Below are 24,543 nucleotides of genomic sequence, written 5' to 3' on the forward strand. Positions count from 1 at the left end.
AACAGCAGCAAAGCACGTGTTACGCGTTAAGTGCCTTGGAAATACAATGAGGTGTTGCAATTGCACTGAAGTATTTGGAATGCCTCCAAGCTGCGCCCATGCTGAAGAAAGGCTTGCTGCAAACTCTCCAGGCATCAAGCAGAATCTTCTTCCCTCAGTCCCACACATATCGAGGTGTCTGTCTGTGCCAGGAGAGGTTTGTGTATCTTAGGCTGGCGGATGTGCTGAGCAATACATCTGTCTGCAGATGTGCTCCTGAGCAGCACGGGATGTGTGGCAGAGAGTGTGGAGAGGCTGCCCAATGAATATATGATATTCATCGCTGGAATATCACAGCAGCTGTGTGATTCATTGCTGTGGGGATAAATCTCTAATAGCTGAGAGTCAGGGATAAATATAATGTAAACCGTTGTCAAGGTTTCCATGTGTTCCTTTCCTTTCTGGCAAAAGTTACTGCGCAGTTCTAAACCATTATGAGGAAGAAAGCTCCCCCCGGGATGACTACCTGTTTGTAGTGGAAATGCTGACAGCAGTTGCAAGAGAGAAGTTGCTGATGTCTGACTTGGTGAAGAAGAAATTTACTCCCGTGCATTTTGGCCCCCAGAGATGGTATCAATAAAATTACAAAAGGTCCCCTCCCTCCCCCCCCCCATACCTGTTATCAGCATTTTTGAAGTACAGTCATTCTGGCAGGAATTCAGATCTAGAATGTATGAACACATTAACACCTTTTCCAGAGCCCTTTTATCAGAGACATTGTGTTCTCAAATAGGTCATAGAGACAACAGAAAAAGCAAGAAGTAACAAGACATTTCTGTGTAGCCAAAGTAACTTATTGGCTGCTGCTGCTGGGTCTTGCTGCAGAAGTAAAATCATTTTGATAAGAAGTTTCCTCTTTAAATAGACATTTGACTATGTGTCCTTTGGTTTTAAGGAAGTCTGAAAATCCTTTCCTAGTTGCTTAGCTGTCTGGGGGGTTTTTATTACTTTGAAGTTCTGCTTTATCTGCTGGCTTCATTCACAGAGTGCTGGCTGCTTATCACATCTGTGGATCAGATCTTCAAAGGTTTTGTCTGAAGAGCTGGGATTTCTGAGGTCCCGTGGAATGCCCCTCGGAGGGCGCTGAGCCCATGGCAGCAGAGTTGTGGGGAGAGGCTTTTGTGTGAGGTGCTAGGGGCGGGCGGGGCTGGGGTGTGTGCGCTGGGGAGGTGCTGAGAGCCAGGGAGGCGCGGGATGGCGAGCGCTGCCCCTTTCAGCACGCAGCATACAGAGAGTGTGGGAGACCAGGGCGCATTCCTAGACACAGACTCACCGTGTTGCTGCTTCCAGTAGGGCTGTGTGAAATGTCAGAAGGAATTAGACCCGTGCTGGAGCTGACAAGCACAGCGGGCTCTGCAGCACTAGGCTTCACTGCACTTTTACAGCCAAGCGTACCGACTACACTGAGTGGGGAAAATTGAGATATTTTTTTCCCTTCAGAAAGGTGGCTTCTTATTAAAAGTTAAATTTAAAAAAAAAGTTTGAGAGAGGAGAAAACAAGAGCACAAAAAGCTGCCGGGTTTCTGCATACTTCAAGAGCGAGCAGCAGCTGTCAAATCTGCAGCCAAGACTGCCTTGTTCCAGCCCCAAGCGTCCCTGGAGCCGTGTGCCAGCTGGGACGAGCATCTCCAGGAAATGCACATTGGAGTGCTCTTGCCTCTGGAACAGAGCATGGTTTTCAGGCTGTGTTCAGGCATGCCAGGCTTTGCTGACTGTACAAAAATGGGCGGGCTTGGTGCAGCAGCATATGTTTGTTGCATTTTTGAGTGTTTTGCGAGCAGCTTTAGCTGATTAGGTCACTAGAGATCATGCTTGGCTTCAGACAAGCACAGTGATACAACTGCACGTGCTGTAAGCTGGAGAGAGTGCTCTGTGCTGGTTTATACCTCTCAGCTTCCATTCAGGAGATGATGATTCAGTTAAAGGATTGTAATGATCTCTTAAAACAGTATTGGAAAGAAAGCAGTTTTTCCTTGGATGAAGCACACCGTGAGTTACCTCCTGCAGCAGGGTGAACAGATTGTAGATGCTGTGAAGGCAGGATAACCCCACTCACTGTGAAGGGTTTAGGAATGTATATAGTTAATTTTGTATACTTGGAGATGTGGCTCGTTGCTCTCTTTGATTCCTCCATTAGAACGTGCGGCTGCTGCAAAGACAAGTTTCACGTGTTTGTGCTTGTATCCTTTGGCCAAAGCTACTCTCTTTCAGCACTAAATACGAGCCCCTCTTTGGTCAGAGCTCCACCCCTGGGAAGGAGCAGAGCCTGTTGAGGCTCTGGAGCCGCCGCTGTCCGCCTGCCATGGCTCCTCCTCCCCTCCCACCCTTGGGTGGAACCAGAGGAGGGAAAACTCGCCAGTGCTTAGCCGGCAGCAGAGCTCGCAGAACTACTGCAGCAGCATGTCCCACTAGCCCGGCTAGCAGCGATCCTGTCCTTCCCGAGGTGCTGCTGCTGCGCGCAGGAGAAGGTTGTAGCAATGGGAGCCAGGAAAAATCTGAAAAGGAATGAGCAACCGAGAGACCTGGCATTCCCTGGGCAGCTTCAAAGGGAGGTGAAGTATCTGAATCAGCGCAAGAGTAAATGAGCACTAGCTGCTGCCATGTTGGCAGAACAGAGCTGTTCAGAGGCAGTCGGACAAGTTTGTGGCTGATCCGGTTTATCCAGTGTTGAAGATGGGAAGTTACCTGTCTGCTCCAGCTTACTTTGCTCCCAAGGATCCCTTTCGGTAAGTCTTGCACAGATTAGCAGTGGGCCTGCAGAGTGTGGTTCCCCCCTGTGATGCCATCCCAGGCAGTCAGTGTGTGAGGCTGGAAGAATGAGGTCCTGTGCTCGTGTACCAGAAACAGCTGGCCTCAGAATGGGCTCCCATATTGCTTTGAGGAGGTGACAGCGAAGATCCCTATTGCCAGTCCCTTCCCAGCTCCCTGGTTTGAGGGGAACAGCTCCAGTGTGTGCACAGCCAGGCAGGCTCCCTTCCAGAGAGCACTCGATGTGCCACTGTACCCTGTGCCCCTGTGCTTTGCTCACCAGCAGAGGAATGAGATTAATGTGGCTGCTGCTGCTTCTCTTCCAAAGCTCCTTGTGACTGGGTGAGGTGAGGTGCTGCTGTGGGAGTTCAGGAAGGTGATGTAATCTGCAGCGAGGCAGCACATAATCCTGTTTAGGAAATCAGGCACTTTGCAGGTAACTAGGCATGAGCAGCACACTTCCCTTACATGGAAAGAATTCTTCTGTGATATTTTGGTTAATTCAACTTTTACTTGGTTTTGGTCCAATTGAACACATGAGAATCGAGAAGGGCGATAGTTCCAGAACAATGCTTTGATGGCTTTGCATCTCCACAGTGAGAACAGCCAGTGGGGCTGAGCACTGCCAGGCTGGTGATTGACACCAGTGTGCTGATGAGGTGGATGGATGGGGAAAGGCACAGCTTGCACTTTCATTGTCTCCCTCCTGTCCCCTCTGCTCGGGTTTGCTTGTTATTGATCCTGTTCTGCAAACACTTTTTACTGCTTTGGGCGGAAGGAGCCTGTTGGTAGAGCAGTGTAGGATAGGAGTAGATACTGCTGCATGCTTGCTAAGCTTCTTTAGGCAGCTTTCTGAAACAGCAGCTGCTTTCAGAAGAAGGAAAGTGATCAGACACTCATTATTTGTAATATGTGTAGGTTATTATGCTAAGCCATAGATACACCTTCTCCTGTGTGTGTGGAATTGGTTTTGCATAGTAAGAGCTTAGGCATTCTGTCTTTCTAGTGGTCTGTTTTCCAGCGTCTGTTCTTCCTTGTCTGGTGTCTCTTACGTAGCCGGTGCACACGCTGCTGCTCAGCCCGGGTGAGTAAGCCTTTGGGTGAGCCCCAGGCTGGAGTAATGCTTTGTTCTGCAGCTCTGTGTCTGTGTGATTGTCCTCCCCCTGCCCTGCCTGCAGAATTGAACCACGGCTCTCCCCAGCCTGTCCAGCGTTAACTGATCTGGCCTGACTGTGTGTGAGGGGGGCATTTTGTTAATGAGCCCTTCTTGAAGGGATCTGTCTCTTCTGTGCCAGGAAAGTCTTTGCTTCCATGAAGGTATTGGCTTTCATTTAGGTATAAAAGAGATGCCACCAGGCACCAGTGCAGCTTTTCAACTGAAATCAGCTGGTTACCTGTTGTGACCTGATCCTCTTCCACCCCCCACAAAACCAAGAGTCCAGGGAGCAGTGATTTGTGATCTCTATCTGCACTTGCTGTGCTGGAGAGCATCAGGGCTGAACTCTGCACCCAGATGCTGCCTGCAGTTGCTGGAGGATGCTGTGGGAGGCAGATTAATTTATAGCCAAAGCTGAGAAGTGAAGAATTATAATATCTGGTCTGTATAGTCAGAGCAGGGTTCTGCAGCTCTGAAAATGGTGGCTGGGCAGCAAGAGGAAACACGTCAGGTGTGGCCATTACCAGTCCTCCATGAAACTTGATTACCATGGTTTGCTACTCTGTAATAAGGAGCAAATAATCTCAGAGAAGATTAGTGGTTTCTAATCTATGTAAGATAGAGGAGCTTGGCATACTCCTTTCTTTTGGTTGTGGTGACTGGCAAAAGTTAGCTTCCTTAATACTTGTAGCAGTAATTGTATCCCTGTCTCAGCTGATGTGAACCTTTGTGCAAGGGCACAGCTCCAATGAGGCGGGAGAGGAAGAAATGGCAACTCTTGTATCTTCTGGGATAAAATTCTGACATAGCTCTTCAATGAGAGCCTTGTGGAACAATCATGTGATGCTTTTATCAATTGGTGAAGGCATCGAAGCCATACCTGTGTGCTGTCAGCCAGTTCCCACACCTGCCTGCCAAATCTAAGCCTTTTCAAGGTTACAGAATTCATGGTAAGTGACAAAGGTGCTGCTTGGGCTGCAGTGTCCTGTTCCTGGCAGGGATTAACAGAGCAGCCAGTTAGACCCATTCCAGCATCCAGCAGGGCTCCTTGCTCTGCTCCTGTTGCCTCATTGCCCAGGGTGGGGTTCTGAGCCTTAAGCTGCAAACTTGTCCTGCCCAGATTTGTTTAATTACATAGCAGAGAACTGACTGCTTGCTGGCTCCACCTCCTCACCTTCATTTTGCTACGGGTGTGTTCCAAATTAGATACCAGTGCATATTTCCGGATGGAAGCAAACTTAGTTAAGTGCTATAAGGTTGAATCAAACCATTTGGTACTAGAGGAAGGCTAAAGGGAAGACAAATGCACATGATCCTGTGGAGCCCACCTAAACAGAATTGCAGTTTGTATTGCTTTTGCAGAAATTTTACAATTGCTTAGGAAGAAAAAGGAAGGAGTTGAAGGTGAAATTGAAGAGGAGTGAGGAGGGGAAGGTGATGTGCTTAAAAACAAGTAAGTGACCTACCTGTGTGGAGAGAACATAGAAAGTCAGCTCCTGAAATCCTGATGAAGCAGTCTGCAGCATTGCTGTCTGCATCCCAAGTGCAGGTCTGGTCACAGCTCCCTGTTTGAAGATGTAATCACTCCTGGAGCACACACACTGGTACAGGCATGCATGGAGGAGTTGGATAAGTCTCAGAGATCCAATTTGCCCGTGCTGAGCCAGATGTTCCTGCCACAAAGTGATAGAAATCTTTGCTGTTAGTCTCCACTTGCTCTTTTTTCCCCTCCCACTCACCTATTTGCTCATTCAGCACGGGGTATTTACTGCAAATGGGAGCCAAAGGCCAGTGGTTGAAGGCAGAATGCACTGGGGTGCCCTCTGGGGCTCTTGCATACCAGGAGCAGGGTGTAGCCATGACAGTGCCCCCAGGCTGGGGCTCTAGTGATGTATGTACCATGTACAGCAATCTTAAATTACTGTTCCTGCTGCTTCACACAAAATTGGCAGGGCCTGTTGCATGTGCTGGAGTTCTTTCCCATCACTTGGAGGGGGGACAGGACTTGATGCTCCTCAGCTGGGAGAACAAACACTGTAGAAGCCAAATACATTTTAAGGAGCACTCCTGAGGGGAGGGTACAGCACTGAATACTCCACGAGGTGTGTTTTCCCCTAAAGCCAAAGGCTGCTTACAAGCAGCTTTACCTTGTTGCTTTGCAGTCTCTTGAGATGGAGCAAATAACTCTCTCCATGCTCTTGGAGCACGACCAGCCTCATATATCATCACACTCATTACAAGCTGCTGGAGTTTACAAGGAATGTCTTTGGCACAAATAAGCTTTCAGGAAGCTCGTGAGAGGTGAAGTCAGCTGTGGCTCTTATCTTAGCCCTGGGAGCATGCAAAAAGTGCTCCTCCAGTGCCACCAGCAGACTCCAGCACAGTGGGTGCTGGGGGAGACCAGCTGCCTGGAGGGACACCCACCTAAACCCCACCCCACTGCAGTGGTTCCCCCAGTGCAGCAGCTGGGACAGGCATTGGGGTAGGGGACAGAAGAAAGTCTTTTCAGATTTGAGAAAACATTGTACCAATGACAGCATTGATCCTCAAGGCGTTTCTTTGACCCAGTTATTGGTGACTAACCTGCTTTGGATTCTGCACTCAGAAATGGCCAGTGCCAGACGTATTTTCCTTTTAAAGTGTGAGAACATGCTGCCCAGGGCTAATGGAATAATCCTTAGTGATGCAACTCCTGTCTGTGCCTTATCTTTCCAGTAAGTCACACCTCTGTGCTGCTGAAGTTAAACTCCCTTGCCCAGTGCATCTTGCAGAGGCAGGATTATTTTGTGTTCAGCAAGCCTGGGTTCTGCCTGTGATTTGCTGAGAAGGTATCTGCAGTAGAATTGCTGCGTTTTTTCTCTTGATTTTTTTTTTAAGGAGGAGGTTTGTTTCTCGAAAGGATGTAGCTAGACGATTAATAATGGTTTCTTCTTGAAATAGAGGCTGACAGATAGGTGAAGGATTTGGGGATTCTCTTAATGAAATCAGAGAATTAGTTTTATTTAGGGGTTTTTTGGTGGGTTGCTTGTGTTTATTTTCTCATGCACTGTGATCAGCAGAAGGGAGAACAATCTGGCTGGGAGAGGTGGACTTTCATCACAGTTAATTGGTGGATGCAGCAAGTATATAGAGCTCAGGGGATGAACGGCTGTGAAAACTCCCTCAAATGCACAGTGCTGCAGTTTACCTTTTGGGAGAGGCCTTGTACAGAACAAAAGAAAAGCTCTCCAAAAAGGTTGGTGCAAAATTGGCTTTGCATTTCAAAGGGAAGTGGATCCTGCCTCTCTGTCCCACTTCCTAAAGTGGCTGAGGCGGCAGGTGCCCTGGCACAAGGGTGGTGCTAGAGAAACAGAGCAGAGCTCTCGCTGTGTGGGCAGCTCTGCAGCTGCAAATTTGCATCCAGAAAGAAGGAAAAAGCAGAGGAGCAAAATTTACAGAGTAAAATTTATAAATCTACTCACGTGTTTCAATGTGCGGGATTATTTTAAACTTTGGAAGCTTCTTTTTCTTTCTCCTGGTTGAATCCATCTCTCCTTACAAACCTTGGGTTTGGGGCTAATTTTCAGATCAGAGAGCACTGGGAAGTGGAAGAGTTTAGTACATCCATAACTGGCAGACCTGCCTGGTGGGGAGCTGCTGCTGAATGTCTGTGTTCTCCATGCAGGAAAGGACCATTGGTTTGTGACTTGTTGCCAACTGGAACTTTGTTCCTTTGTTTCCTTCAAGGTGCTCTGAATGCCAGGATCCCCTCACTAACTGGTACTATGAGAAAGATGGGAAGCTGTACTGTCACAAAGACTACTGGGGGAAGTTTGGGGAATCTTGCCATGGCTGCTCTCTGCTGATGACTGGGCCTGTGATGGTAAGGACTTTGAAGGACTCCTGCCTGGAGGCAGGATGTGCCTGCCTCCATCTCCTCAAACTTAGTTGGGAGATATCTTGGTTATTCAGATAACGGAATAAACTGAGGGTTATAATCTCCTTGTTACTCTAATCTCTGATCAGAAATTAGAAATGAAGCTTGTGTGTGCAGATTCCAGATAAAAAATAATTTTGAATGCTGGTAGCTGCTAAAGGAGGGAGATGTGAGGATCTGAAGTGTATGAACAAATCAGGTGCTGAAAAGTACAGACCTGGGAAGCAGAAGGGTGATTCACTGTTCCGTTCCTGTAGCACAGTGCCTCAGTGTCTGCAGGGGTGATTTTCCACTGCGCTGTGCAGTCAAAGCTCTGGGCTCAGGATAGCAGCAGGTTCTGCCTGTGGGAAGGTTGCCTTCCAAGTCCCACCTGGGTTGTGGCCAGAGTGCTTTTTCAGGCTGATGGTGTCTTGAAGCAGTGTTAGCCCCAACTCTGCTTTGATGCATTGAACTCTTCCTGCACAATATGGGCTCATCCAAACGTTCCCCTCCTGCCACAACCTTGCAAATATTTAAACTTGAAAACTGCCAAGACTGAAACACACCCATTATTTTTCTAGAACCTAAATAAAAAGCAGGATGGCACTCCTAGTAACATGATTGCTAACTCAAAAGGAAACACTGAGAAATGTGCAGACAATTTCTCATTGCCTGCAAAAGTCTTTGCATAATAATGTCACTAAAGGAAGTTCTCATAAGGAAAATAGAAAAATAGACCAATTAATAAAAATATTCTTTAAAGGTATTTTTTGTCTCAGTTCACACTTTCTTTTTGTCAGCTGGCTGGTTAAATATCTGAATTTGTACACTGCCTGTCTGCCAAAAAAAAGAGCCCTTTCAGCTTTATTAATTCAGGCGTAACATTAGTTATCTTGCCAAGAGCAACTGAACAGGAAGGTTTAATACCTTGTTTACTAGTCTGCAGCAGACTATCAACTATTTTTGATAGTTGAGCAGCTGCCAACTATAGCAGTGGTTCCTGGGACATGAGCTTTGCTTAGAGTGTTGATGTGTTTGTTTTGGAGTTCTGCAAACAAGGTGCCGTGGATGGGGTTCAGGAAAGACAGACTGGACTGATATAACTCTCCAGTAAAAAACTGCCCGCTTGCCTTGGAGATGTGAATGAACGCGTTAATTGGAGAGGAAAGCAGGAGCTGCATCTGCTGATGGGTTTTGGCCCTCCTAAGCTACTCCCTTTTCTGTCTGTAGGTGGCTGGCGAATACAAGTATCACCCCGAGTGCTTTGCTTGTATGAGCTGCAAAGTGATCATCGAAGATGGGGACACCTATGCGCTGGTGCAGCATTCCACTCTCTACTGGTAAGAGGAGCTGCACTTGGCACAGAGCAGCTTCCTGCTGAGTGTGAGCCTGTGCAGCTGGCTCAGAGCGGCTCAGCCCAACGCTGCTCTGAGGAATGCCAGGAAGCTGCTCTGAGGGAGGGAGGAAGGAGTGGTGTAAACACCACGACTATTGCCTGTGGTCAGTGAGAGAACTCAGATGTGTGAGTTTGGCAGGGAGGGATGGGACATTGCTATAATGGCTCTCTTCGCTTCTTCCAGTGGAAAATGCCATAACCAGATTGTGCTGACACCGATGATAGAAAAACACTCCACTGAGTCTCTGCGTGAGCAGCTGCCTTACACGCTGACCCTCATCTCCATGCCAGCAGCCACGGATGGCAAGAGGGGGTTCTCTGTGTCTGTTGAAGGTGGCTGCTCCAGCTATGCCACTGGTGTCCAGGTGAAAGAGTGAGTATGACCACATTTTGTGCAATGTACATGTCGGTGCGGAGGGAGCTGGTAAAAATCCTTCAGCACTGTTGTCCTCGGGGAATCTTGGCATTACAGGGATGTAGGTTGGCTAATAGTCATTTGTGTTTGGTCTTCATTTCAGTCTTGTGACAACCTTAACTGATAATTATATCTCTCAGTGCTGTTTCCCTCAGTGAGCACAAAACATTTGGACTAAAATTTTACTACTGATGATATGAAGAGCTCTCTCCAAACCAGCTCAGACCCAAGCACTTGGTCTAACGGTAGCTCCCCGTGTTGGTAGATTAGCATTGTTTTATTTCAAAATACCAATATTTTGAGCATATTTTTGATAATTTTGGCTAACTTGACTTCACATACAGACTGTAATTCCCATATTTAGAGTTAACAGGATGCACATCAGCCCAGATGTCCGAAACGCCATCCACCCTGCAGATCGTATCCTGGAGATCAATGGAGCTCCCATTCGTACACTACAGGTGGAGGAGGTGGGTAGAGTTCTATTCTGAAGCTTCCTTCTCCTCTCCTTCCTACATCTTTTCTCTTTCCTGACACTGTTCTCCCACCCTACATACAGTGTGTGTATACCACTAGTATTCGTGCTGACAGGAGGAATAAACATGAAGGCAAGCTTTGCCTTCCAGCTGGAGAGGAAAATGTAACAGATGGAAATGCAATCAGGATTCAGTCCTGATTTTTTGGCATTCAAATGTGCAGGGAGGTAATAAGGAAAGTCTAGGGCTGTGACAGAGGACAGAGAGGCTGTGAGGACTTTCCCTTGTACTGCTGGTGAAGTGCACAGTTCTGACCCTTTTAGAGGCACTGCTAATACACAAGGGCCCAGCTGATCCTGGGGACATTTCCCATTGCAAAAAGCCTGTTTACTGTCTGTAATTCCAAGTAGATGCTTTCTACAGATATCTGGTGATGCTGCAAGAGTGAATGGGGAGCACCATTACCCTCTCTTCCCAAAGGTTTTATTTACTGTTGGTGCTGAACAGAGCACGAGGAGCACAAGGCATCTCTCTGATAAATCTCCATGTAGCTTTTGCAAAGCTGTTTTTTACAGCACTGTTCAAGGTGGAAACTTGTGTAGTTTCTGAACACTTCTCAGAAAAAGTATTTAATAGAGTCATAAAATACCAGACTGGAAAGCACCTCAAGGATCATCTGGTCCAATCTTTCTTGGCAAAAGCACTATCTAGAGCACTATGTCCAGCTGAAATATAAATGTGTCCAGTGTTGAGGAATCCACCACTTTGCTGGGGAAATTATTCCAAGGGCTGATTGTTTTTTGTAAAAAACTGTCTTTGTGTCTAGCTGGAATCTTTCCAGGATGAATTTGTACCTGTTACCCCTTGTATTTTCCATGTAACTCCTTGTAAAAAGGGAGTCTCCCTCTTTGTAGCCACTCTTTAAATACTGGAACATGGTGATAAGGTCTCCCCTAAACCTTCTCTTCTCAAGGCTGAACACAGACAGTTATCTCAGCCTTTCCTCACATGACAGCTTCACAGCACTTCAGTCATCTTTGTGGGCCCTCTCTGGACCCTCACCAGCCTGTCCACATCTTTTTTATATAGATCACTTGTAGCTGACCAGAAGGAAGTACTGGATAGCACAAGGAACTCCTGTGTTACCAGCCTGGTAGACAGTTGTGGTGCACACAACTAAACCACAACTATGGAGTGATCTCACTGAACTCTCCTCTGGTTCCTGAGGGGCATTGCCTGCATCTCCTCTGTCTCCTGTCGTTTGCATTGCTCCTGCCTGCTGCCATCCTGCCCTTTGCTTTGATTTCAGGTGGAGGAATTGATTCGCAAGACCAGCCAGACCCTGCAGCTGCTGATAGAGCACGACCCTGTGTCGCAGCGCTTGGACAGGCTCCGCCTGGACTCCCGTCTTCCCTCCCACATGAAGTCACCCATGTCCCCACGCTCCCTGTCTCCCCTGGACATCAAGGAGAACCTGGAGGGAACGCTCCGACGGCGCTCGCTCAGGTAACGCCGTGGGAGCACTGCCTCTGACCTGTCCTGCCTTTGCCCTGTGCTCCCTGCCTGGGCAGCTTAGGCCTTGTGATCGCAGTGACTGTGGGGACAGGGCTTATCTCTGATGTAAGCCATGGTGTAAACCACTGGAGAAGTCATGCAGAGCTTTGGATTCTGCTGTTGATGTATACTCTCTCTCCATTCCCTTTCAGGATGACAAACAGTCCTTAATAAAAATAAGGGGCTCTGCTGTTAACAGAGAAAAGCTACTAAGTTTCAGAGCCAGAAAATGTAAAGGTCAGGTTTTTACCAGCCTTAGATGACTGGGGAAGAACATGTCCTTAAAGAGAATCTGGCTGAGACCTGGGACTTGGGAAAAAGTGTTTCTAAGAGTGGAGCACTCAGTTGCTCATTTAGTCTTTTACCAGTACTTTGTTTAGAGATAGCAAGTGATGTGTCTTCACAGCTTTCTCCCCCTGTTCTCAGAGCTCCACCTCAGACTGCCAGTGCAGGAGAGGTTGTTGTTGTTGTTGTTATGCAGTTCTGGTTTGGAAGCTGCTCTGGATTCATTAGGAGTTTTCACAGTGCATGTCCATGTAATTAACAAAGATTATTTTTTAACTTTCACTTAGTGTTAAGGTTTTGTACTAAAAAGTGGACTTGAATTTAAGTATGATCTCTTCCTGTGGAATTTTGTTACATACTTTTTATTCTTTCTGAGTTTGCTTGTAAATAATATTCTGGCTTATTGTGAAATTGAAAACAGTGAAATGATATGTTCAAATGAGGCAATTAAAATGGATTGCCATGATTCTCCTTTGTAATGCAGTGGTAAGATGTTTTAGTAGTTAATATGCTATAGCATAACAGGGGATAATTGCCTCTTAACATGTTTATTAATAATATAGCTGTCCTACACTTAATTCTAGTTAGGTACTTCCAGATAGCTTAAATTGTCTTGTGTTCTTTCTGTGAAAATGCCTTTATTTTGAGGAGAGTTTAAATTGGAGTTATCTTAATTTCACTGCTTTTTATTGTAGATCGCAAGATTGTATCTAGATTCTCTCCCGAGCATCTGGCTTTGGAGGCAGTAAAAGCACTGGAGCACATTAGAAACTGGTCCCTTAGCAGTGAATGATGGGAATATGCTGGACCAAAGGTTACCCAGCATCTTCCCTGATCTTGCTGTCATCCTTGTTTTCCAGGCGAAGTAACAGCATTTCTAAGTCTCCTGGCCCCAGCTCTCCGAAGGAGCCGCTCCTTCTGAGCCGTGACATCAGTCGTTCTGAATCCCTGCGCTCCTCCTCCAGCTGCTCCCAGCAGATCTTCCGGCCCTGTGACCTGATTCATGGCGAGGTGCTGGGAAAAGGATTTTTTGGACAAGCGATCAAGGTGAGCGAGGTCCTCAGACATTCATGGATTACTCTGAGTACAGCAATGTCTGTCTGTCTTGGCATCCTTCACCACAATCTCTGTGGTTTTGCCTTGGCCATAGTGGTCAGTCTTGGATCTTCCCTGGTTTGCTCTGAGATCCATTTCTGTTTCATTCCTTGACCATGAGTGTCTCTGATTGCAGATGGTTTTGACTTTGTCCCCTTTGATCAGCCTTGGCCATACCTGTTCATCTCCTGAGTCAGATTTAGCACTCCAGGGTGCCTGTCCCAGCAGCCTCCTGGGTGAGGTGGGGAGAACAGGGAACAGGCTACACTTCCTCTTACAAGCATCTTTCTTATGATGAGGTGCATTCAGCTCGCCAGAATTTCTTACCCATCCTTAGTGGGGCATGTTCAGGGGTTTGCTAGGCTGATGTAGTGACCGTGTCTGAAGCCCTGGCACAGCCTGAATGGCTTGTCAGTGTGGGGGCAGTGGTCAGGTCTTGCATGACTCTCACAGTTCTGATCTCAATCAGGAGCAGCTCTCGTGCATTTAAGCTCTCTGATCTTGACTGAAGGTACTCCAGCAGTTCCTATGCCAACATTCCTGCCAGCATCAGGGACAACTTCCTCTGCCTTGTTAAGGTTCTGTGAGCTCCTCAATACTAGACTGCACTCACCATAGGATGGGACTTCTCCCCTTACACTGGTGTAAACTTGAGGTGTCCAGCCATCATGTTCATCTCATGCTTCCACTGGAGGTGACGAGCCAGCACTACAAACCCAATGCTTGATCCGTACTAATGAGCATATTTCTCTTCTCCTTGCTCATAGAGAAATAACAGGTGCAGGTAAGTGGAACCTTTGCTCTGTCGCATGCTTTTGTCATCTGTGTCCCAGCAGTTACTGGCACAAAGGCATCTCTTTTCTGCTCAAATTACCCCATGGCTGTCCTGTTCTGGTGCATGCTCTGGGAGTTAAATTTGCCCCCATGGAGTTTCCTGTGACATTTGTTTCAGTTTTGCTGGTATGTCAGCTTAAGAATTCCACTTAGCCTTGCCTTTGTCTCTTCTCTTCCCTCCATCATTGGATATTAGATGTTCCTGGCTTTCATATCCCTGGCTGAAACATGCAGTGTTCCCTGGCTCATTACTTGTGTATGGATGCTTGATTTCAGATGGGAGCAGAAAAATATTGTACTCTTGCTTCTGTTGTGTTATTCCATGCACTCACATTCCACCTATGTCAGCTTTGTTATGTCCATGGCTCCCAACAGAACTAGTGTGTCACAGTGTTTGCAAGAACTCATAAGCTTCCTAAATACTATAGCTGGGTTATGTGTTCTGGATTTTGGTTCTAGAGGTTTTCTAAGGGACTTTTTTGCCTCCTACCTTTAAAAAAAAAAATTTTTCTTAGGCTTCAGATTGACTGGGTAGGATGCAGCAAGTACTGTATCTGGTCATGTAATTCTCTTCTGATCAGAGAGGCAAGGTGGTTGCTTAGTTCCCTGGAGTTCTTAGGGAGCCAGAACTGTCCAAGTTAAGCAAACAAAGACAAGAGGATTTCCAGGAAAATGTGATCATAGGAATTTGGACCCTTTCTGCTCACTCCTGCACCCCATGCAAGCAAGCCTGAGCTGGTTACAAAAAACCTCCAAAATACAGCAAAATGCCAGGAACTGCTTGGAGACAGGCAAACAGTTCTTGAGGAACTGGAAATGCTTTCCATGTCACGAGCCAGGAAATTTATTACCTTTTTATTACGATGGTTTGCTTTGTGTTTTCCACTGTTCTAGGACATTCCTTGCAGGTTGAGACACACTGCTCCAAAGGAGCAAGGTAAAATTAACTAGTTCCTGCCTTAACTGAACTGCCTGTGCACTCCAGTTTCACTTGTATGTGGATGAGATTCAGATCACCCATAAAACCAAAGTATTTATAATGCAGTTTTAGGTGGTTTGGTTTCTGATGCAGGTGAACATCAATCCCTTTGCTAATGCAGAGTGTAGTTAGTAAAGCCTGTGTACAAAATGTGAGCATTCCGCTGGACAAACGTGTTCCATAAGGGAATTTTGAGGCGTGCACCAGTGTGGAGGCTTTGGCAGCCTGTGTGCACACTCAGCCCTGTGCTACCCAAACTGGAGCCTTCAGCTCTGAGTCTTGGCATGATCCTCTGTCAGCTTTAGGTAGTTTGTGTTTCACATACAGCATCTTCAGTGAATTCCAAAAGCAGAAGTTTCACGTGGTTTTTGGCAGATCCCTGGGCTCTGAATTTCCTTCAATCTCTGTTCTCTGGAGGGAGGGGGGAATGTTACTCTTTCTCAGAAGTCACAGGAGCATTGGAGCTGTGTATTCTTGAACCTTGCCTGTAGTTGTGGGTTTTGTTTCCACCAGGTGACTCACAAAGCAACAGGAAAGGTGATGGTGATGAAGGAGCTGATTCGTTGTGATGAGGAAACACAGAAGACTTTCCTGACAGAGGTAGGAATGGGATTTCCAAAAGCTTCCAAGCCAGTAGTGTGGTGGAACTCCCCATCTTCTCCAGAGACAGAGATCCTGCCAGCAGCCTGGCAGGAATGAAGGTGCTGAGGAGGGAGACATTGCACGGGGAAAAGCTGACATGAGCTGAATGTTTGCTGCAGTGAAGTGTGACTCACACTGGGCAATAGGCATTGCTTCAGCTCCAGCTCATTAATTTTTCAGTGATAAGAGCAGCTTCAGTCAGAGGCAAATTGAGCTATGCAGTACATAAAGGATTTATCCCTTGAGCCTTTTGCATAAGTACAAAGGATGAGGGCCAATATCTGTAAGATATTTAAGACTCATGCGGTATTTAAGCAAAACTATTTTCTTGGAGGCTGCCTACCATGTTTTTCAAAGTCAGATTTAGCTTAAAGGCAGCTCCTTAAACACCTGACACTGCTGTTGTGGTCCTGACACACACAGCACAGACCCAATAGCTGTCCTGGAGTGTTTCTCACCCTGAAAAGTTAGCCAAACTCAGATGTGCTCTCCTTAAAGACTAAGATCAGATTAATTGCACAGCATGAGAATGAAGAGACAACAGTTAATTGACTGCCTTAAGGCTGGGGTTTGAGTATTCTCTGGGATCCCTGAACAGGACTTTGAGCACTGGAATGCTTTTGACCGCAGAATGGATCTGTCAGGACTTGTTCCATTCACTTTTTGGGGTGTTTGCAGGTGAAGGTGATGCGCAGCCTGGACCACCCCAATGTGCTGAAGTTCATTGGTGTGCTGTACAAGGACAAGAAGCTGAATCTCCTCACCGAGTACATTGAGGGGGGCACGCTGAAGGACTTCCTCCGCAATGCAGTGAGTGTGGGCACCTGGGGCACCTGTACTCAGTGAGCCTGACTGTGCTGATGGTTATACCAGCCTTATGTGCTCGTTTTTAGTCGTCTTCTTCTTTGGAGCTGTGTAGTAAAGCTGCTTTGTAGCTGTGGGTGAGCTTGAGGCAAGAAGCCTCTTTTTTCTGTATCGTGTGTCCCTGACGGCTGTAAAAGTCCCTGTTGTGAAGGAACTGCTGTCACCAGTCCCTGACAGATGGTCCCTGACCATTGTGGATTTGTGTTTCAGGACCCATTCCCCTGGCAGCAGAAGGTCAGCTTTGCCAAAGGGATTGCCTCTGGAATGGTGAGTTGGACTGTCGCTTCATAACAGAGAAACTCTGGGGTCAGGCTTGGTGGCTTCAGGAGGGTGGTTATGAGTGGCTGTGGACGTTGCCTGACTACTGGAATTGGGTTGTTGAGTGTGTAAATGCTCAGCTGGGAACCCCTAACACCAGCTTTTCTCCTTCTGTTCCAGGCTTACTTGCACTCCATGTGCATCATTCACAGAGACCTGAATTCACACAATTGCCTGATCAAGCTGGTGAGTTACACCTCAGTTCCCACAGCATGGTGCTCCTCTCTTTGGCATCTTTCTCCCTTAGTTTTCTCCACATGATGTTCCCTCTTTTGTCAGGATGGAACTGATTTCAGAGAGTCTTTGTGCCCCAGGCAAAGGAGCTTTATTCTGACACGGGATTTTCCAGACTGATGTAGCTTTCACTGTTTCTGTGTTCTGTTCTCTCACCACCCTTCCTCTGGTAGCAGCTCCTGTAAGAGTCACTTTCTGAGAGTTAGTACAGCTCTGTTCTTTATCTCAGCTATGAGATGTTCTCTGCAGTTGTTGCTGTTCTTTTAACCACTTGATGACTTTTTAATGGCACTCAGAATTCAGACAAGTGTGTAGGTGTGTGCACATGTGTGTTCTCTCTTTTTTTAAATGCTGAGTTACAAGATTTTTGTGCAGTTTCATTCCCTCAAGCCTGCCCTTTTTCACTTGGCTTCAGACAACCCAGGATGAAGGTTCAAGTTAATTCCTGACCAGGTGAAAGAGGAATATCTCAAAGGAAAGGTCCAGGTTTCTCCTGGCAAGTGTAGTCAAATTGATGGGATAATTGCTAGCGACCACCAAAGAAGGGAGGAAGGGATGAGTTGGTATCATGAATTGGGTATCTTACACCTCTCTGGACATCTTGCTATGCTCATGTGGCTGCAGCAAACCTGGATAGTTGCCCTTGGACTGTAGTCGGTAGTGAACAGGAATTGCAGCCTCTTTGCTCCTAAAAGGGGCTGAGAGTAATCAGTGGCTTGTACTAATTGCCCTGTGCAGGATAAGACAGTGGTGGTGGCTGACTTTGGTCTGTCCCGGCTGATTGTGGAGGAAAGGAAGAAGCCCACTCTGGAGAAGCCGTCTGCCAAGAAGCGAACACTGCGCAAGAGCGACAGGAAGAAGCGCTACACCGTGGTGGGGAACCCGTACTGGATGGCCCCAGAGATGCTGAATGGTAAGAGACCAGCAGCAGGGGGCAGGCAAGGAGACAGCCTGTGACAAGGTACAGAAATTACAGGATTACTGAAAGTTTCTGCACCCCAGTAGCAACCAAACTTCTTAGAGCCTGTGGTTTTAGACTGCTGATGTGGAAGCTTTTTTACACACACAGAGGCCATAGCTGCAGTCCCGCAGTACCTGACCTGGTAAGCCTTGGACCAGCCCAGGTAATGTTTCTGGCTTGACAACAGGGTTCTTCAGGAGGGCAACAGAAGTAAACTTGCTACAATCCAAATAAAAGGGAAGACAAAAGAGCCCTGAGATAAAATAGAACCCAAGATCAATTTCTGTTTAGCCTTATGCTTTGGAATTGTCCCTCGAAACAGGGAATCTTTACACACTGGGATGAGGTTTGTATGTGCTGTTGCATAGATCTCGGGAGAGGGCATCTGCTGCCAGGTTTGCTGAAGCCTCAGGATTCAAGTGGGAGTTATCCAAGTGCAGGAAAATCTGGGTTTTGACATGCAGCCCTCAGTTGCATTAAGGTTGAGCTGTGACCCTTAGAAAAAAAGCTGCCCCTGCAGGAGTTGAGGTGAAGGTGACAGAGTGAATACAATTCCCTCCTAACGAGCAGATCTCTCTGACCAGCTTGGGCAGTTTGGCTGGCTGGGATATCAGCACTGACCAGCACAGTCTGCTGGGGAAGGGAGGACTGGGCTCCTCTCCCCTAGCTCAGTTCTCCATGTTGCTTTCTCATGTACTGTTCTGTTTGCCTCTCCTCAAGGCTTCTAGCCCTAAAGGAGTCTGAGGCTGCTTCTCAGAGTTTGTCTCAGTCCTGGCATTTGTCAAGAGAACAGCAAAAGCACAGTCTCACATCAGCTCTGAAAGCAAGGCTGTTTACCAGCTCCTGGCTTGGGAGGGGCGTGTCTGTAAGCAGAGCATGGCATGCTGGAGCCCGCCAGCTTTCCCAGGATCAAAGTGCTGCCGGTGTGTAATTTATTATCTCTGCAGTCACTGCAGCAGGGACTCGCTGGCTGCTGGGGAAGCTGAGCACTGGCTCCGTGCACTGTAGAGATGCACGAGAACAGCAATCAATGGAGATGGGCAGAAGCTTTCCATAGTCATCCTTAGCATTTGCTCAGACCTGATACAGAGCTGCCCTGTAATTCCCCAGTAGAAGAGAGAAGCAGTGTAATGCAGTTGGTATATACAGATCTTGGGGTGGCTGATCCTGCTCAGGTTTAAGCCTTGCTTTGCCTCCTGTTTTAGGGCCCTCCAGGGAATAGCCTCAGTTAAGCTTTGTACTGGCAGCTCCTGAAATAGCTGGATGGGTAACTCTCTCTTTACAGAGCTGAATGTCTCATGTTTCCTACAGGACAGAGCTACGACGAGATGGTGGACATTTTCTCATTTGGGATTGTTCTCTGCGAGGTAAGACAAGGACATTGCATGGCATCTGTAATGGACTTTGTCCCCATCTCTGTGCACACGTGGTATCACCCAGATCTCTGCATCTGAGTGTGCAGCCTGTGACTAGCAGCACATTATTAGTGAATCAGACTGGGAGAACAAGCTTACCCTGCCTCTGTTTCCTCATGGAGGGTAACTGTCTTGTAGTTTTCCAGTCCTGGTTCCTTCCTGAACTGAGAGAAACTGTAAAAAAGTCATCAGGTTCTGACTGAGCCTGGTATCCATTTGAAAGTAGATGTATTCCCTAGAACTATGATGCTTTTTTCGTTTTCTGCCTCATTAAAAGAACAATCAGCTGCATAGTCTTAGCAAATTCAGGTCCTCCACTGGGGATGGCACTTCACTTCAAAGAAGTGGAAACACAAACCTCTTTGCAGGTCGATTAATGAAGCTTGCACCCTGAAGTCTGTTGGCTCAGTTTATTTCTGAGCCAATGCAGAGTCTGACTGTTATATCAGGCTTTTCTATCTGCAGAACAAAAAGCAGCTCTTGAAATCTGCAAGGTATTTTCAGTTTAAAAGGTGTGTATAACAGTAGAAATACAGATGAAAGGCAGGGTGTTATGTGTAACACAGCAGTTGCAAGAACACCAGGGGATGCCAGCACAGTTTCGTTTCCAGTGTTTGGATGAAGGGGACAAAGAAAATGTCTGTGCATAAATCTTTGTGGCCTCATCTGGAGCTCTGTTTACATTGGGCCCTCCTCTGAGACAATGTTGTGGTTGTGAGTGATAGATTTAGAAACTTGAAAAATCTGTATGTGGGATTAAAACAATTGTTTCATCTAGAAAAAAAGACAAATAAAAGGGTAGTAGCATATGAACATTCTCCTTGTCACCAAAACAATGATGCTAAAAAAAATTAAAATTAAACACTCAAACAGATAAGGAAATAAACCTGCCAAAACACATAATGGGCGTTTCTGTGTAGTTACAGGATGTGGCTGTCATGCTGAGCTATTGGCATAGAAAAGCCTGGGTGGTTATAAATAACACCCCTTCTGTGATACCCGATGAGGCTTTAAACCTAATGCTGTGTCCATGTGAAAGTTTGTGTTGACCTTGTGAGTCCAGATCACCCCACAGCTCTGTGCTGTGGGCTCCTTCCCTCCTACGCTTGTGCTGGAGGTGGTGAGCACTGGGGCAGTTCTGGGGCAGTTCTGGGGCAGGGCTCCCCTGTGCACCCAGCTCTTTCCTGGCTCTCCTTTACTCGCAGCCTCCTGGGTGTCAGTTATGGCTGTTCCTGTCTGTCCCAGCCCTCTGGCTGTGGTGAGGGTTGAATCTGTCCCTGACACAACACCTCAGAGTTAGAGTTGCTGTTGGCTTCCCAGCATTGTTTAGGACAGGCTCTGTACCGGGGGCTTTGCTGCTGGCGTGGTAAGATGGTTAGAGAGGGGATGGGATGGTGATGCAGGTGGCCTTGGTTACCTGCAATCAGGAGGGGCTGCATCATCCCCAGCTGCACGACACTGTGGAACTCCCTGAGAGGGGCACATCATGCTGTGTCTTCTGGCAGAGAGACCCTGGGCAGAAGGAGAAGGCATCTGGGACTTCCTCCACAGCCATGGACACATTGCCAGGTCTTGAAAAATTTCCATTGAAATTTGTCTGTACCTAGTGCCAGAGGTAGTGGCTTCACTGGAAAGGAAGAGCAGGGTTTCTGTTGTTTCCTTTCCACCATAAGAGTTTGAAGGAGCCCCCACCTGATGCAGAAGTTTCCTGTTTGTTAACACTCTGGAACTGTTGCAGTACTCAGGTGCTTCTCTCATTTTTCCCTAGATCATAGGCCAGGTTTATGCTGACCCGGACTGTCTCCCACGCACACTGGATTTTGGCCTTAATGTCAAGCTGTTCTGGGAGAAGTTTGTTCCTGCTGATTGCCCTCCAGCCTTTTTCCCTCTGGCTGCTATTTGCTGCAGACTGGAACCAGAGAGCAGGTAGGTTTGGGGTCTGGATATGTCTATGTTCCCATAGTGGAAGCACTGCTCTGCACAGGAGGCAGCTCCAGTCTTCTATGGGAGTGCTCAAAGGCCTCCATGAGTGGGAGACTTCAAACTCTCAGTTGGAGAGAGATTGCTGTATGGTGGAGATTTCTGAAACAATTCCAAGACAGGGAGAGTAAAGGAGAAATGATTGTTCAGGATTTCTCAGGTACAAAGAGTAGGGGCAGACTTTGACAGTAAGGTAAATACCTCATTTGATTTCACTTACGAAACGTGTAGCTTCAGAACAGTGTTGCTGCCAAGTAGGTTCCAAAGAGCCAGCCCTCCCCGGTCACTCAGTGGCTATAAAAATGGGTAGCCCAGACAGATGAGGGCTTTGCAGTCTTGGAAGCTGAATGGGGAGGAAATCATGGCCTTGTTCACCATTCTGTACATGGTACAGGGACCTGGATGGACAACTAGCTCAGCCTTTCCAGATGCTGTTCTACTTGCTCTTTCCTACTGACATTTCCTCACTGCTGCTTCTAGGCCTCCATTTTCCAAGCTGGAAGATTCCTTTGAAGCTCTCTCTCTGTACCTGGGAGAACTTGCCATCCCCCTTCCATCTGAGCTGGAGGAGCTGGACCACAATGTGAGTGTGCAGTATGGACTGAACCGTGACAAGCTACCTGAAAACACAACCTAGTCTGCTCGTCCTGCTGCCTGCATCACTTCCATTGGAGCTGGGATGAGCGTCAGGGAGGGAGATGCACTTCAGCCACCTCCAGGGCATTAAGGGGCACCACGCTGTGCAGCTGCTGCGCTGCCTCTCTCTCCCCACCCAGCCTCCCTGCTCTTGGGTATCCTGATTCACTGTGGATTTCTGGCGTGTTTCAGAAGCAAAAAGGATTGTTTCCTGCCAGCTGCACCTAGGAGAGCCGCTGAACACTATTTTTCTGGCTTGAGAAATATTTCTCTGGCCTTTTCAGGCTTCTTTACTGTGGTGCCTTAGAACTTGGCTGCAAGCTGTGAAGCCAACCTGGCCTGTCTGCCAGGGAGGGAATTGCTGTAGGAGACTCTCCTCGGTAAGGACCAACACTTCTGGAACAGCTTCTCCCACTGACTGCCCTGCCCAGAATGGTGGGGAAATTGGACATCCAGCAACATGTCCCACCAGGACAGCACATGTATGTATTTGCATGTGTTTCCCAGAACAACCCACTGAGATTTTGGCCTCTGACACGCATCAGAGAAAGGAGTAAAAAGCCCCAGGAACTGGGCAGCTCTCCTGAAATACCTTGTCTCTGGGGAAACACATATGAATTGTTGTTTTGGTTTTGTGGGCTTTTATTCCTTCTCTGTCTCTGAATACCTCCAAAAGCCTGCCTAGTAACACTAAGACTGAGCTCTGCTTGCCCCTCCTGATGGCAAATGAGGCAGGCTGCAAATGAGCCACTGGAGCATTTTCAGACCCTGCGCCTGCAGTCAGTTTGCCTGCCCAAAACCTTAACCTAGGTGAAAGTATTTGAACCTGAATGTGTAGTTCTGCACTAGGCACTGGGTGTGGACATTCCTGAGTGCTTGAGCTCCTGGCCTGTGGATGTGAGGTGACAGAAATGGTGGCAGAAGGTGCTTGTCAAAAAGCCAAAGGTTTGAAGGGGCCCAGACCTTGGGCATGGACAACGGCAAAAGGGGACTTGCCCAAGGTTAATTAAAGGAGGGACTTGACATAAATAGAAAACTGCTGGAGAATGTCCCATCCTCCTTGCAGTGGCAGCTGAAGAACTAATAATTCAGTTGTCACTACCTCATCCTTTCCTGCGGATTGTGCAAGTTGCTCCCTTTGAAGGTCCTTCTTGCAGCTGCTGGTGCAGCACCTGAGCTGATTCTCCAAACAGAAATTTTCCTCAGGATCATTCCCTGCTCTGAGGAGGGAAAAAAAGGGCTTGGAATCATTGGGAGGTGGGTAGGGGTGTATTTTCTTCCAGTACTTCTCTTCTTCCTCCCTTGGTGGGAGAAGGAAAGAAGAAAGCTACTGCTGCAGTAGCTCACGTGCTTGGCAGAACTGAACAAAAACTGGATCAAGTTCTGCTTGTAAGTCTCACAAACATCATGGTTTAACTGGATTTTTCCTTTTTCCCTCCTCCTCCTTTCAACATTGAATGGAGGGGAATGGGTGTTAGTCTTTGCTGTTACTTTATTTCCTTCCCCTACCCATGAGTTCAAAGTATTACATAAAATAACATGGGACCAGCCATCACCTGACATCAGGTGTGCAAGGGGGGTGTTTTTAGTCTGTGTAGTGGTGTTTTAGAAACACTGGGGCCTCCCTGTGCTGTGAGTTAGGCAGGAGCCTCTCTAAACTCGGTCCAGTGGATCCAGGATTGGTAACAGGATTTGCCCTTTCATTCCCCCTCCCAGGCTGGTTTGTGAGGGGACCCCTGAAGGGAGAGTCCTGGGTGATGTGTGGGTGGGGTTTATGAACTGTGATTTGCACAGCTCCACGTTCTAGCTAAATTAAAAAGCAGTAACTACAATGCTATTGAGAACAAGATTTTGTGGTCTCTGTGTTAAATAAAGCCGGAAGCTGTAACTTTCTCAGGTTTCTGTTGTAGTCACAAAATGGCAACATCAGAACTGCCCAGATGAGGTGCCATTTAGAACACTCTTTTTTGAGTCAGTGGACTCTGCCACATTCACAGAACTGCAGAATCTCAGTGCAGTGCTCTGTAGGGCTATTTACCTGGAGTGAGGGAAAGGGAACAAGTTAAGTTCTGTTCATTCCTTGGTTGGTTTTTGAGGGTGGTTAGGAGCCTCTCTCCATTTTCCTTTTCTAATCCAGGGATAAAAATACAGCCTGCTCTTGGAAACATTCTGAAATATGTAATTCAGGGGACATTTGTTAAGACAACAACTGAACAAAAAAGCTGGCTCTGTTTGTACCTCCTGTAACCTGCTGTGCTCTGTCTCCATTGCACTTCCCAAGGGCTGGAGCTGCTCTGAGCAGCACCAAGGCAGGACTGACCCAGGTCAGTGCAGGAAGGGGCTGTACCCAAGAGTGTGGAGTTCCCATGGGCCAGCCTGCTGAGTCACCCACCGCTGCTTTCCAGGAACAGTCCCAGCCCAAGAGCTGCTGCTGGCAGCAGGGAGACAAGCTCCACACCCCTTGGCAGTGCTGGGAATGCAGGCACTGCTTGTAGGGATTTACCTTTGGGCCTGGCAAACTCAAGTGGCATCTTCCCTTCTCCTCAGTTCAGTCTGAAACAAGGCAAAGGATGCTGCTCTGGCAGGAGGAATGCACAGATGAGCCACAGTCCACACAGGTC

General features: G+C 47.4%; 1 protein-coding gene across 2 annotated transcripts in view; it reads left to right on the forward strand.

Moving 5' to 3' along the window:
* LIMK2 (LIM domain kinase 2) overlaps positions 1–23,814 on the forward strand; it is a 31,346-nt gene extending 7,532 nt beyond the window's left edge. Inside the window, exons 1-15 of one of the 2 annotated variants that reach the window (XM_063416205.1) lie at positions 2,401–2,765; positions 7,670–7,805; positions 9,069–9,178; positions 9,419–9,607; positions 10,014–10,119; positions 11,435–11,631; positions 12,825–13,011; positions 15,386–15,472; positions 16,193–16,324; positions 16,589–16,645; positions 16,817–16,882; positions 17,669–17,843; positions 19,203–19,258; positions 21,075–21,232; positions 21,767–23,814. In XM_063416205.1, coding sequence (XP_063272275.1) covers positions 2,713–2,765; positions 7,670–7,805; positions 9,069–9,178; positions 9,419–9,607; positions 10,014–10,119; positions 11,435–11,631; positions 12,825–13,011; positions 15,386–15,472; positions 16,193–16,324; positions 16,589–16,645; positions 16,817–16,882; positions 17,669–17,843; positions 19,203–19,258; positions 21,075–21,232; positions 21,767–21,923 — 1,866 coding nt within the window. In that variant the 5' untranslated portion in view covers positions 2,401–2,712 and the 3' untranslated portion in view covers positions 21,924–23,814. Of the gene's footprint in view, positions 1–2,400; positions 2,766–7,669; positions 7,806–9,068; positions 9,179–9,418; positions 9,608–10,013; positions 10,120–11,434; positions 11,632–12,824; positions 13,012–15,385; positions 15,473–16,192; positions 16,325–16,588; positions 16,646–16,816; positions 16,883–17,668; positions 17,844–19,202; positions 19,259–21,074; positions 21,233–21,766 lie in introns of those variants that run through there. The other variant, XM_063416204.1, reaches the window with a different exon arrangement.
* Positions 23,815–24,543: the final 729 nt, after the last annotated feature.

This window comes from Prinia subflava, chromosome 19, assembly GCF_021018805.1.
Source record: "Prinia subflava isolate CZ2003 ecotype Zambia chromosome 19, Cam_Psub_1.2, whole genome shotgun sequence".
Lineage (NCBI taxonomy): Eukaryota > Metazoa > Chordata > Aves > Passeriformes > Cisticolidae > Prinia > Prinia subflava.